Source organism: Mixophyes fleayi, chromosome 5 (genome assembly GCF_038048845.1).
Source record: "Mixophyes fleayi isolate aMixFle1 chromosome 5, aMixFle1.hap1, whole genome shotgun sequence".
Taxonomy (NCBI): Eukaryota; Metazoa; Chordata; class Amphibia; order Anura; family Limnodynastidae; genus Mixophyes; species Mixophyes fleayi.
In genome coordinates, this window is record NC_134406.1 from 19,560,078 (window position 1) to 19,574,804 (window position 14,727).

General features: G+C 43.5%; 1 protein-coding gene across 1 annotated transcript in view; it reads right to left on the minus strand.

Moving 5' to 3' along the window:
• Positions 1–8,001, minus strand: part of DLX6 (distal-less homeobox 6) — a 42,955-nt gene extending 34,954 nt beyond the window's left edge. Inside the window, exon 1 of the mRNA XM_075211767.1 lies at positions 7,610–8,001. Coding sequence (XP_075067868.1) covers positions 7,610–7,829 — 220 coding nt within the window. The 5' untranslated portion in view covers positions 7,830–8,001. The remainder of the gene's footprint in view (positions 1–7,609) is intronic.
• Positions 8,002–14,727: the final 6,726 nt, after the last annotated feature.

A 14,727-nucleotide genomic window follows, 5' to 3' on the forward strand; every position in this document is an offset into this window, starting at 1 on the left:
TACATAGCTCTACCATCTGGTTACCAGTGTACCATTCATAGCCCACTACCTGGTTACCAGTGTACCATACATAGCTCCATTACCTGGTTACCAGTGTACCATACATAGCTCCATTACCTGGTTACCAGTGTACCATACATAGCTCCATTACCTGGTTACCAGTGTACCATACATAGCCCACCACCTGGTTACCAGTGTACCATACATAACCCCACCTTCTGGTTACCAGTGTACCATACATAGCCCCATTACCTGGTCACCAGTGTACAGTGTCGGACTGGGGCATGAAGGGCCCACCGGGGAACTGCAACGCTAGGGGCCCACCAGAGGGGGTGTGGCCAGTCATTATAGAGGCGAGACTAGACGCTAGAGGGGGAGGGGTCAGCCCACGAAGTACAGCTAGCACCATAGTGTAGTATATAAAGAATGCAGTGTGTGTATAAAGAGTACACAGTCTGACCTGCCCCTTAGATTGGGCAGAACAGTCACCATAAATCGGGATTGTCCCACTAGACCAGGCTTGGCTAACCTGTGGCACTCCAGGTGTTGTGAAACTACAAGCCCCAGCATGCTTTGCCAATATATAGCAGCTTATTGCTGGAAGGGTGTGCTGAGACTTGTAGTTTCACAACACCTGAGTGCCACAGGTTAGCCAAGCCTGCACTAGACTCAGAATATTTGACAGACTGTCCTACCTGTTCTTGTCACTTTTACCACCTGTAGCTGCTGGTTTCTTTAGTTGCTGCTTGTCTGGATCTTGGAATGTTGAGGGCCCTATTTGGAAAAAATAATGGGTACATTTAGAAGATTCCAACCAGCCCTGGCATTAAATCAATAGGACCAAAAATTAATACTTAGGCCTTCCTCCAGCCCCAACATTAAAGTTATAGTATTCCCATTTAATAAACCTATTTCCCTCCCTCCAGACAGCCCCTGCAATAAATCGCATTTATGTATACGTATAATAAATATACCTATTTCCCGCAACCGTCACTGCCATTAAATAATTCATATTCACATTTAATTAAAAGCCCCCAAACCACCCCATCTTAAATTAAATTGTCCCACCTTCACCCTACAAAGAAAATAGCACCCATTATTTAGCTACCACCTACCACACACACATTACATTGCCACAAGCCCGCTGTGCCATCACACACACATTACTGTGCCCCTTAATCACCATGCTGGGCCTCCTTATGATCACACTGCGCCCTCCATGCTGTTTTTGCCCCCCCTTCATCACCCTGTGTCATGCTGCTTTTGTTCCCCCCTTCTCCTGGCCCCCCTTAACTCTGCCATCATGCTCCCCCTTCACTCTGCCTTCATGCTCCCCCTCCACTCTGCCTTCATGCTCCCCCTCCACTCTGCCTTCATGCTCCCCCTCCACTCTGCCTTCATGCTCCCCCTTCACTCTGCCATCATGCTCCCCCTCCACTCTGCCTTCATGCTCCCCCTCCACTCTGCCTTCATGCTCCCCCTCCACTCTGCCATCATGCTCCTCCTTCACTCTGCCTTCATGCTCCCCCTTCATGCTCCCCCTCCACTCTGCCTTCATGCTCCCCCTTCATGCTCCCCCTTCACTCTGCCTTCATGCTCCCCCTTCACTCTGCCATCATGCTCCCCCTTCACTCTGCCATCATGCTCCCCCTTCACTCTGCCTTCATGCTCCCCCTCCACTCTGCCGTCATGCTCCCCCTCCACTCTGCCGTCATGCTCCCCCTCCACTCTGCCGTCATGCTCCCCCTCCACTCTGCCGTCATGCTCCCCCTCCACTCTGCCGTCATGCTCCCCCTCCACTCTGCCGTCATGCTCCCCCTCCACTCTGCCGTCATGCTCCCCCTCCACTCTGCCGTCATGCTCCCCCTTCACTCTGCCGTCATGCTCCCCCTTCACTCTGCCGTCATGCTCCCCCTTCACTCTGCCGTCATGCTCCCCCTTCACTCTGCCGTCATGCTCCCCCTTCACTCTGCCTTCATGCTCTGCCTTCATGCTCCCCCTCCATTCTGCCATCATACTCTGCCTTCATGCTCCCCCTTCATGCTCTGCCATCATGCTCTGCCTTCATGCTCCCCCTCCATTCTGCCATCATACTCTGCCTTCATGCTCCCCCTTCATACTCTTCCATCATGCTCCGCCTTCACTCTGCCATCATGCTCCCCCTGCACTCCCCCTTCAGGCTCCCCCTTCATGCTCCCCCTTCATGCTCCCCCTTCATGCTCTGCCATCAGGCTCCCCCTTCACGCTCTCTTTCTTTCTTCCATTCCCTCACTTACCTTTTCTATCTGATTCTATCTTCTCTTCTGTCTTCTGTCTTCTGTCTGCGGCGCTCCTCACTGAATGTCGGGCGTGATGACGTCATCACGCCCGGCATTCAGTGCGCACGGAGCCGGCGCTGCAGACACGCAAGGTTTATTTTGTTTTTTTTTTCTTCAGTTACTCGCTCCCCCACCAACGAAGAGGGGAGCGATCAGGGTCGGGGCCTACCGGGGGATAGACCGGTCCCCCGGCGGGCCAGTCCGACACTGCCAGTGTACCATACATAGCCCACCACCTGGTTACCAGTGTACCATTCATAGCCCACCACCTGGTTACCAGTGTACCATACATAACCCCATTACCTGGTTACCAGTGTACCATACATAACCCCATTACCTGGTTACCAGTGTACCATATATAGCCCACCACCTGGTTACCAGTGTACCATACATAGCCCCATTACCTGGTTACCAGTGTACCATACATAGCCCCATTACCTGGTTACCAGTGTACCATACATAGCCCCATTACCTGGTTACCAGTGTACCATACATAGCCCCATTACCTGGTTACCAGTGTACCATACATAACCCCACCTTCTGGTTACCAGTGTACCATACATAGCCCCATTACCTGGTCACCAGTGTACCATACATAGCCCACCACCTGGTTACCAGTGTACCATTCATAGCCCACCACCTGGTTACCAGTGTACCATACATAACCCCATTACCTGGTTACCAGTGTACCATACATAACCCCATTACCTGGTTACCAGTGTACCATATATAGCCCACCACCTGGTTACCAGTGTACCATACATAGCCCCATTACCTGGTTACCAGTGTACCATACATAGCCCACCACTTGGTTACCAGTGTACCATACATAGCCCCACCACCTGGTTACCAGTGTACCATACATAACCCCATCACCTGGTTACCAGTGTACCATACATAACCCCACCTTCTGGTTACCAGTGTACCATACATAACCCCACCTTCTGGTTACCAGTGTACCATATATAGCCCACCACCTGGTTACCAGTGTACCATACATAGCCCACCACCTGGTTACCAGTGTACCATACATAGCCCCACCCCCTGGTTACCAGTGTACCATACATAGCCCCACCACCTGGTTACCAGTGTACCATACATAGCCCCATTACCTGGTTACCAGTGTACCATACATAGCCCCATTACCTGGTTACCAGTGTACCATATATAGCCCCATTACCTGGTTACCAGTGTACCATATATAGCCCCATTACCTGGTTACCAGTGTACCATACATAGCCCCACCACCTGGTTACCAGTGTACCATACATAGCTCCATTACCTGGTTACCAGTGTACCATACATAGCCCACCACCTGGTTACCAGTGTACCATTCATAGCCCACCACCTGGTTACCAGTGTACCATATATAGCCCCATTACCTGGTTACCAGTGTACCATACATAGCTCTACCATCTGGTTACCAGTGTACCATACATAGCCCCATTACCTGGTTACCAGTGTACCATACATAGCCCACCACTTGGTTACCAGTGTACCATACATAGCCCCACCACCTGGTTACCAGTGTACCATACATAGCCCCATTACCTGGTTACCAGTGTACCATACATAGCCCACCACCTGGTTACCAGTGTACCATACATAGCCCCATTACCTGGTTACCAGTGTACCATACATAACCCCACCTTCTGGTTACCAGTGTACCATACATAACCCCACCTTCTGGTTACCAGTGTACCATGCATAGCCCCATTACCTGGTTACCAGTGTACCTTATATAGCCCCATTACCTGGTTACCAGTGTACCTTATATAGCCCAACACCTGGTTACCAGTGTACCATACATAGCTCTACCATCTGGTTACCAGTGTACCATACATAAGCCCACCTTCTGGTTACCAGTGTACCATGTATAGCCCCATTACCTGGTTACCAGTGTACCATACATAACCCACCACCTGGTTACCAGTGTACCATACATAGCCCCATTACCTGGTTACCAGTGTACCATACATAGCCCCACCACCTGGTTACCAGTGTACCATATATAGCCCCATTACCTGGTTACCAGTGTACCATACATAGCCCCATTACCTGGTTACCAGTGTACCATACATAGCCCCATTACCTGGTCACCAGTGTACCATACATAGCCCACCACCTGGTTACCAGTGTACCATGCATAGCCCCACCACCTGGTTACCAGTGTACCATATATAGCCCCACCACCTGGTTACCAGTGTACCATACATAAGCCCACCTTCTGGTTACCAGTGTACCATGTATAGCCCCATTACCTGGTTACCAGTGTACCATACATAACCCACCACCTGGTTACCAGTGTACCATACATAGCCCCATTACCTGGTTACCAGTGTACCATACATAGCCCCACCACCTGGTTACCAGTGTACCATATATAGCCCCATTACCTGGTTACCAGTGTACCATACATAGCCCCATTACCTGGTTACCAGTGTACCATACATAGCCCCATTACCTGGTCACCAGTGTACCATACATAGCCCACCACCTGGTTACCAGTGTACCATGCATAGCCCCACCACCTGGTTACCAGTGTACCATATATAGCCCCATTACCTGGTTACCAGTGTACCATACATAGCCCCATTACCTGGTTACCAGTGTACCATATATAGCCCCATTACCTGGTTACCAGTGTACTATATCTAGCCCACCATCTGGTTACCAGTGTACCATATATAGCTCTACCATCTGGTTACCAGTGTACCATTCATAGCCCACCACCTGGTTACCAGTGTACCATATCTAGCCCACCATCTCGTTACCAGTGTACCATATATAGCCCCATTACCTGATTACCAGTGTACCATACATAGCTCTACCATCTGGTTACCAGTGTACCATACATAGCTCTACCATCTCGTTACCAGTGTACCATACATAGCCCCATCACCTGGTTACCAGTGTACCATATATAGCCCACCACCTGGTTACCAGTGTACCATATATAGCCCCATTACCTGGTTACCAGTGTACCATATATAGCCCCATCACCTGGTTACCAGTGTACCATACATAGCCCCATCACCTAGTTACCAGTGTACCATACATAGCCCCATCACCTGGTTACCAGTGTACCATACATAGCCCACCACCTGGTTACCAGTGTACCATATATAGCCCCATTACCTGGTCACCAGTGTACCATATATAGCCCCATTACCTGGTTACCAGTGTACCATATATAGCCCCACCATCGTTTCACCGTTTGGTGAGTAGTATTTTAGGCAAAGTTCCATAATTTGGAAATCAGAACTCCCCAATCTGCAGTACCAATCAGAGCCACATTTCATCATCAATGTCAGCAAATGACCGTCATTCTCCTACACAGGAAATAGGCAGTATTATCACATCCAGGAAACAGTTACCCTCAGGAAGGAGGAGTCAGGACCTTCCTAGACATATAGAAATATATATATATAGCTCTATAGATAATCCGTCAATATAGCTGCTTTTCTATAAAAGGAATTTGTTATTTCATCCTCTTTGCAGTGATACCTCCATTGATATTGCACAAAGTTACTCCTCATTGCCAGTCATATATTACACAAGATACACCCAATTGGGGGCTATATATTGTTCAGACATACCCTCCTATTGCCAGTCATATAATGCACAGATACCCTGCCATATAATACACAGAGATACCCAGCCATATAATGCACAGATACCCAGCCATATAATACACAGAGATACCCAGCCATATAATGCACAGTGATACTCAGCCAAATAATACACAGGGATACTCAGCCATATAATACACAGAGATACCCAGCCATATAATGCACAGTGATACTCAGCCAAATAATACACAGGGATACTCAGCCATATAATACACAGGGATACCAGCCATATAATGCACAGTGATACTCAGCCATATAATACACAGGGATACCAGCCATATAATGCACAGTGATACTCAGCCATATAATACACAGAGATACCCAGTCATATAATACACAGAGATACTCAGCCATATAATGTACAGAAATACCCAGTCATATAATACACAGAAATACCCAGTCATAAAATACACAGAGACACCCAGTCATATAATACACAGAGATACCCAGCCATATAATACAGAGACACCCAGCCATATAATACAGAGATACCCAGTCATATAATGCACAGAGATACTCAGCCATATAATGTACAGAAATACCCTGCCATATAATACACAGAGATACCCAGCCATATAATAGAGACACCCAGCCATATAATACAGAGACACCCAGTTATATAATGCACAGAGACACCCAGCCATATAATACAGAGACACCCAGTCATATAATACACAGAGATACCCAGTCATATAATGCACAGAGATACCCAGCCATATAATACAGAGACACCCAGCCATATAATACAGAAACACCCAGTCATATAATGCACAGAGACATCCAGCCATATAATACAGAGACACCCAGCCATATAATACAGAGACACCCAGTCATATAATGCACAGAGATACCCAGCCATATAATACAGAGACACCCAGCCATATAATACAGAAACACCCAGTCATATAATGCACAGAGACATCCAGCCATATAATACAGAGACACCCAGCCATATAATACAGAGACACCCAGTCATATAATGCACAGAGATACCCAGTCATATAATGCACAGAGATACCCAGTCATATAATGCACAGACATTACTCTATTGCCTGTCATTAATTGCAGAGATAAATCATATATTAGTCATATATTACATAAATAAACATATTGCCATCCATATATTTCACAGGGATAACCCTATTGCCATTTATATATAGCTTAGAAATAACCCCCGTTGCCATCCATATATTGTTCAGTGATACCCCTCATTGCCATCCTTATATTATGCAGATATAATACCCATTGCCAGCTATATATTGATCTGTAATACCCCTAAATGTCATTCATATATTACACAGATATAATACCCATTGCCAGCCATATATTACACAGATATTACGCCCTTTGCCAGCCATATATTACACAGACATAGCCCTAGATGCCAATCCATATATTACACAGATATATCTCCCATTGCCATCTATATATTACATAGAAATACCCCCATTGCCAACCATATATTGCTCTGTAATACCCTTAAATGCCATCCATATATTACACCGAGATACCCTCATTGCCAGCCATTTATTGCAGAACGATTGCTCTGTTGCTTGTCATATAATGATTACTCCCATTGCCAGATTCCACGGATATTACTCTGCTGCCAGTCATATAATGCACAAAGTCTTTCTCTGCCAGACAACCTTAGGCACTTACCTGGCATCCCACCTGGTTTGGGGTCATTCTGGCTCATGAGCTCTAATCTCCCACAGCCTCGATAGACCCCGGAACCTCCATAATATAGGCAACGTGGAGGCACCAGAAGTGGCACTCTCTGATGGTACTTGGTGCTGGGCAGCCTGGGAAATAGTGACACAGAACAGCAGAGGTGAAGCGAATTGTTCACGGCTATAATCGGACAATGGACATTGCACATATCCTTCAGAGAGGAACATTGGGCCTAGGGCCTAATTAGCAAGGGGGCCTGGATTCAGCTCTATTAGCTCCCTTATTAATCCAGAGCTGTCAGTATCTGCTGATCACATTTCATGGTGCATTATCAACACATTCCCCTCAATATGAGATTTTGTAGAAGAAGAACTGCAGCTCTGGCAGACAGATACGGGTGCAATGCAATGTGCACGTTTGTCATTGAGCACTGGCTGACCATCATGCCATTGTGCCTAAGACATACTTCTTCTGCTGTCTGCTAACTGAGGCTATAATTGCCTGAAAGTATATGTTATTATTACTATGATACATGACTCACCCTAGTGCTTGTGCCAAGCTGCTCTGAGCAAAGTAGGTCAGGTTCATACAAGTTCAGTCGCTTGTGATTGGAAATAGTGCACAGGTATGATTGCAAGACAAACCAATCGGATGAACGTGCCATAAAATTGTTTGTTGTTTGCTAGAAGGAAAGGGCGCTGGCAGTGACATAGGAATGCGCTTAGAAGATTAAATGCAGATTTGTATAAAGTGACATTGAACAACATGACTACTGTGTATCTGATTGGTTTCTTGAAACCTTCACGAATACTTTTATTACAAATGAAGTTTTTTTTTATTGTGCTTTTTTTAAACAAACTAATAAAATGTAGAGTTTACGCCAATGAACGCAATTGCATGTAATTCAATGTAAATGACACTTCTAGCTATAAAATAAATAATATAATTTTTTGTATGCGCTCTGATGTGACTTTATATTGATTGTGCATATACTGCAGTCACTTCTGTCTGTCGCCATATGGCCAGTACTTGGCAGGCAGTGCGTACTTACACACAGATTCTGATACCTTTGTATTTGAATGTGGTCAGAACTACTCTCCAGTTCCATGCTCGTTCTACCGATGTGAGTCTGGTCCACTGGCGGATCGACTGGCCCCCTCCCCCCAGTAGGAATGTTCTGTGTTCAGCCGCACACTATGCACGGCCCAAGTCTGCAGAGACAAGCAAGCCAGGTATAATGTCCTGCCGCTCTGAATCAGAGACACCTGGCAGCCTGTACTGTTGCAAGTTTAAAAAAATGGGGCAGGGGACTACATCGCCATTCCCCCCCCCTAAAAAAAAATATCTAGATCCGCCCCATATCTGGTCCTGGGTCTCTGTCAGAGTTAGAGGCACTTGCACACCAAGGGACTGATTCATCTTTGAACGCTAAGTGAACGCAACTTGTGTTTAAAAAAAATGCACATAACTAGTACGCCCGTACGCCCGTACGCCCGTACGCCCGTATTCAATTACAAGCACATCTAAAAAACTTTTCCATTTGAATCCAGGGTATAGGTCATACAAAAAAGTACAATGCATGCATTTTTGGGATGCATGCACACTATGCATAGGTGTATCTTACCCCCCAAAAATTGACATACCTCCAACACAAAATGAGTCTCATTGTGAACAATGTATGAAATATGGAAACATGGAACAAGTTCTTAGTCTTATAGTGGAAGTTGAACTTTTTTTTATTTTAAGCTCTGTGTCTGTACAAAGACTTAAAAACTTAGGGGTAGATTTATCAAATTTCTAAAAAGGAAAAGTGGAGGTGTTGCCCATAGTAACCAATCAGATTCTAGCTATTATTTTTCCAGTACATTTTAGAAAATGATAGAATGAATGATTGGTTTCTATGGGTAACACCTCCACTTTTTAGAAAATTTGATAAATCTACTCCTTAATCTAATGAGAGCTCCACCTTGAAGAGAGTCAGCTGTTCAGTGCAACACTGCAGGATGGAGTTGTAGTAATAAGTTCAGCATATATATATTTATCTGCTCACCCATCTTAGGGAACACCATTACTGATCATGGGCTGTGGATGATACTTTAAAGATTTTTATTATTGCTCCACTATTACGGCTGTATTTGAGTATTGTTTAACGATTAAAAATGCAACTACATGTTGCTTTATTCAATTTATTTTCCTAAAGTGCTCTGCAAACATTATCAGTCATTGAGAAGCCAATGTTTAAATGTTGTTCATGGTTGTTGAAAAACATTTACACACATTGGCTTCTCTTTAGCATGAAGGTTGCAGAGAGCAGCAACATTGTAGCAACAGATTTAAAAACTAACAAGAATTGCTGCTGTCTGCCAAATGTTATTATACTGAATGGAAATTCATATAACTAACTTAGCAAATTGTCTTGATACCATGTTGACTGAAATCTAGTCCATGCAAACAGCTAACCAAGAGGAAAGCTAATACAATTAATTTGCAAATAATGTTATTATGAACTGTGCGTATAAATTGAGTGTTTTATGTGTAAGTGTGTTATCAGCTAATTTGGTTGGTCGTACTGTTTAATATTTTCCGACCAATCACAGACGGATCATGTAGTGTGTATGCACTAATGCTCATGATCTCTATAGAGTTTACAGAGTCGTGTTCTTCTCAGCCGATGCTAGTGATGAATGTCCCAGTGAATAAATGTAGAGAGTGTTGTAGAAGGAATAATTCATTTGTTCGTTCTGAGACAGAATGTTTAGTTTCAGAGGCACAGAAGCTAACAAAATTCGTTAGGACACGTGGATAGCTATAACCAGGCGGTTTTAATTGGTGTGACAATGTGACAATAATGAATGAATGAATATTAGGGCAGCATGGTGGCGTAGTGGTTAGCACTTCTGCCTCACAGCACTGGGGTCATGAGTGCAATTCCCAACCATGGCCTTATCTGTGAGGAGTTTGTATGTTCTCCCCGTGTTTGCGTGGGTTTCCTCCTGGTGCTCCAGTTTCCTCACACAACCCAAAAACATACTGGTAGGTTAATTGGCTGCTAACAAATTGCCCCTAGTCTGTCTGTGTGTGTGTGTGTGTTAGGGAATATAGACTGTAAGCCCCAATGGGGCAGGGACTGATGTGAGTGAGTTCTCTGTACAGCGCTGCGGAATTAGTGGTGCTATATAAATAAATGGTGATGATGATGATGATGATATTGTGTTGTCATTCTCTGAAGTCTAGAGGACCAGATGATGAGCACAGATCTGAAGGTAAATCGTGTCAGTGTGTATGGATGAATCGTCAGACTGATCGGACCTTCAGTCATAGGTACAATTGTTTGAGATAACAGTTCGGTCGGAAAATTCTTCAGTGTGTACCTAGCCTTAGACAGACGTTCATCTGCGAACAGTAAAATACCAATGTCACTACTATAATTAAGTGGATTTGGCATTTTCAGATCCTCTGATAACTCTGCCATAGATGAAGCAGGTTCACGCAATAGGATTTATTTTGTAAAATGGTGCAACCAGTCAGATATCAGCTTTTATCTCACTAAATTAGATTCCGGCAATGTTCCATCTGATTGGTTACCACGGGTTACAGGACAAGGTTGCTCTTTGCATCATTTTATAAAATTACCCCCTATGTGTTGAAGGCGTTTGTATTGTGGTTGAAATTGAGAAAAACATAGATTAAAATGAAGTGATTACATAATGCACCTCCATCGAGTTGAAATTTTTCTGTCTGTGTATTAGCGGAGTCCTTAATTTGATTTTTTTTGTATTGATGAATAAGCAAATCAATCAAAATTGTAATGACTGTCAGCAAATTTACTGACGGTTGGCAACCCCCCCTGGCCGTAGCTTTATGTGAAATTTCCACAGATAACTGATCACTTAAACATCTAGTCCTGCCAAATAAACTTATGTGCCAATCCTACAGCAATTAGGAACATCTCTCATTCACTTAGGTCCACCTATTTCTCTAGAAGAGTCTTACTCATGTTTTAATTTACGTCATTTTGCCACACTTATCTGTGTACTACGCTTTCAAAATACATTCTTGGCATTTTGTGTCATCACAATTCTCTACTTCTTGGTCACCATTCATAAAATTTCTCTCATGTCTTTGTAACTTCATTAGTTATCTGCGTGCAAACTATTGTCCTCCTTATTTTTCCATTTTACAATTTGCGTGAATCTAATCAGTGGCCTGCACAAGCTTTACTGTCAGAAATGTTACCAAAATGTACCCTATATAATCCAAGACATAGTTTAATGTAAATAATTGTAAACCTAGATCTGAAACAGTTTTAAGTAGTTAAATAACTACAATTGAAAAAGACAGAATTTCTTCAAGTCCAACTTTTGATACATTTTAATAGTGTTGATTTAAGGGAAGCCAAAATAAAACCCCAAGTGGGGTAGTTGCCAATTTAGCCTAAGAGGAGAGAAATTTTTTTAGCCTTGGTCCCAAAAATGACACTTAGAGACATTTCCCTGGTTCAATCACTGCCATAATATTCTCTACTAATTATAATTACAGTCACTACTTCTTGTGAGAGCTATTCAATCCGTTTTATATCCTGTTAGTGAATTTGCTCTCACCACTTCATATGGTAAGGAGTTTCAGAGCTGAACCACCCTTACCGTAAATAATCCTTTCCTATGCATGATGAAACTGTCTTTCCGAAATGGATGACCCCCTTGTCCCCTGTATGGTCCATGGTACAAAAGGTTAATTGTGCAAATCTTTGTATTGACTTTGAATATATTCATACATATTCATTTTATCACCTTCAATGATCTTTTTATCATTTTATCACACAAATCTAGATTTTCTAACAAATCCATTTTCTTTATTAATGAGGTTGTCCACCTCTGAACCTTCTTCTATGTTCATCTTACAGGAAGGTTTCCAAAACTATACCCCCTTATTCAAGATATGGTGTATCTAGGGTCCTATGCAATGGCAATACTATGCTTGCACCGTATTTATTTAACTCCCGTTTAATGTATTCCGTGCCTTTGCAGCCACCACCTGGCACTGTGCTTTACTACTCAACTTTCTGCCAACTTGTAGAGGGACATAATTGAGGGGATAAGAGTGAAGTACGCTAATGACCACTTAATAGCTAATCTCATTAATTAACCACTCACAAAGTTAGTTTCCAGTTTATCGAATAAATACTATTCCTTTTCTGTTCTAAATTAACTGTGTTAGATGTAAGTATCACCATAGATCATTAAGACACATACCATGGCAAGCATTCTAGACATGAGACTTACAATCACATATAAGCTACATATTAATTTCCTTCCAGCCACTTACACACAGATCCTGCTATACATACTGTACATACAGTACAAATAGACAACCATATACATCTAGATACATTTAACAAATCACAGAGAAAATTGTACTTATATCAAGAAATCTTGAACACAGATATATCCTCATTTATTGAAGATTCCATTATAATTCCGAATACAATTCTAAAAAAAAATATCACAGAAACCCCCATATAATCACATAGGGCAGCATGGTGGCTTAGTGGTTAGCACTTCTGGGGTCAGTAGTTAAATTCCTGACCATGGCCTTATCTGTGTGGAGTTTGTATGTTCTCCCTGTGTTTGTGCGGGTTTCTTCTGGGTGCTCTGGATTCCTCCCACACTTCAAAACTGTACTGTTAGGTTAATTGGCTGCTATTAAATTGTCTCTCTCTTGGTCTGCGTGTGTGTGTGTGTGTTAGGGAATTTAGACTGTAAGCGCCACTGGGGCAGGGACTGATGTGAGTGACTTCTCAGTACAGCGCTGTGGAATTAGTGGTGCTGTATAACTAGCTGATGTTGATAATGTCTTACTTGTCACAATCATTACAGTGTTCTATATGTAACAATCATGATATGTATCATATTATCCTATCTATATGAGAAACTCCACAGTCCCAATATTATTCTATATGTTCCACATATTCCCAGTATAGCGTCCTGTGTCCCCCGATAGGGACAAGTGTCCCCAGTATAGGTTCCTGTGTCCCCAATATAGACTCCTGTGTCCCCAGTATAGTTTCCTGTTTCCCCAGTATAGGTTCCTGTGTCCCCAATATAGACTCCTGTGTCCCCAGTATAGTTTCCTGTGTCCCCAATATGGACTGTGTCCATAGTATAGGCTCCTGTGTCCCCAGTGTAGGTTCCTGTGTCCCCAGTATAGGTTCCTGTGTCCCCCGATAGGCACCAGTGTCCCCAGTATAGGTTCCTGTGTCCCCAATATAGGTTCCTGTTTCCCCAGTATAGGTTCCTGTGTCCCCAATATAGACTCCTGTGTCCCCAGTATAGTTTCCTGTGTCCCCAATATAGACTGCATTCTTGATCCCATCATATTCCTCTGGTTGCTAATGGAAGTATCATGCTGTAGGAATGTTTCTCCTTTACAAAACATCCCTAATATATTTATTGGCTGGATTCATTCAAGACTGACATCCTTGACACTATTCCCTCTCTTCCTTCTTCTGACTGTGACCCAACTCCTTAGCCCAAACACATCTCTAACTCCTTCAAGCAGTGCCTGCTCAGTGAGCAGCAAACTCCTCTCTATGTTGTCAATAGACTTCAGCATTGCCAGTAGATCCAGAATCTGTGCTCCAAGATGAGCAACTCTTTACTATCTATTACAGTAGTATTCACCTTCAAGCAGTTGTTCCAGAAGTGCATTAACAGCTCATAATATACATTGGATGGCAGCAATCATGGAACACATAATGACTGCAATTCACTCAAGCTATATGGGGATGGATACTCTAAATTGGAAGCATTGAGCATTAGTTAACTGAAACATATTATTGCAGTATGGTTGTAGTGATACAAAGTATTAATACCTTAGAGTTAGAGCACTAGTAAACTACTTAAAACTGCAAAGAAGTCTTTCGAAATAGATATACTCTCCTTTCCTACATTCCTAACTACGTCTCCCCTTTCAAGAAAATAAAAAAACTTGCATAGCCCCAAAAACCTCGCCTGGTCCTGCTCCAAAGACTAAGACCCCAGCTAGAAGCACCAAACGTTTTCTGGTCTCCCCCACCCAACTGTAATCCCCTCACTCACTTGCAAAGT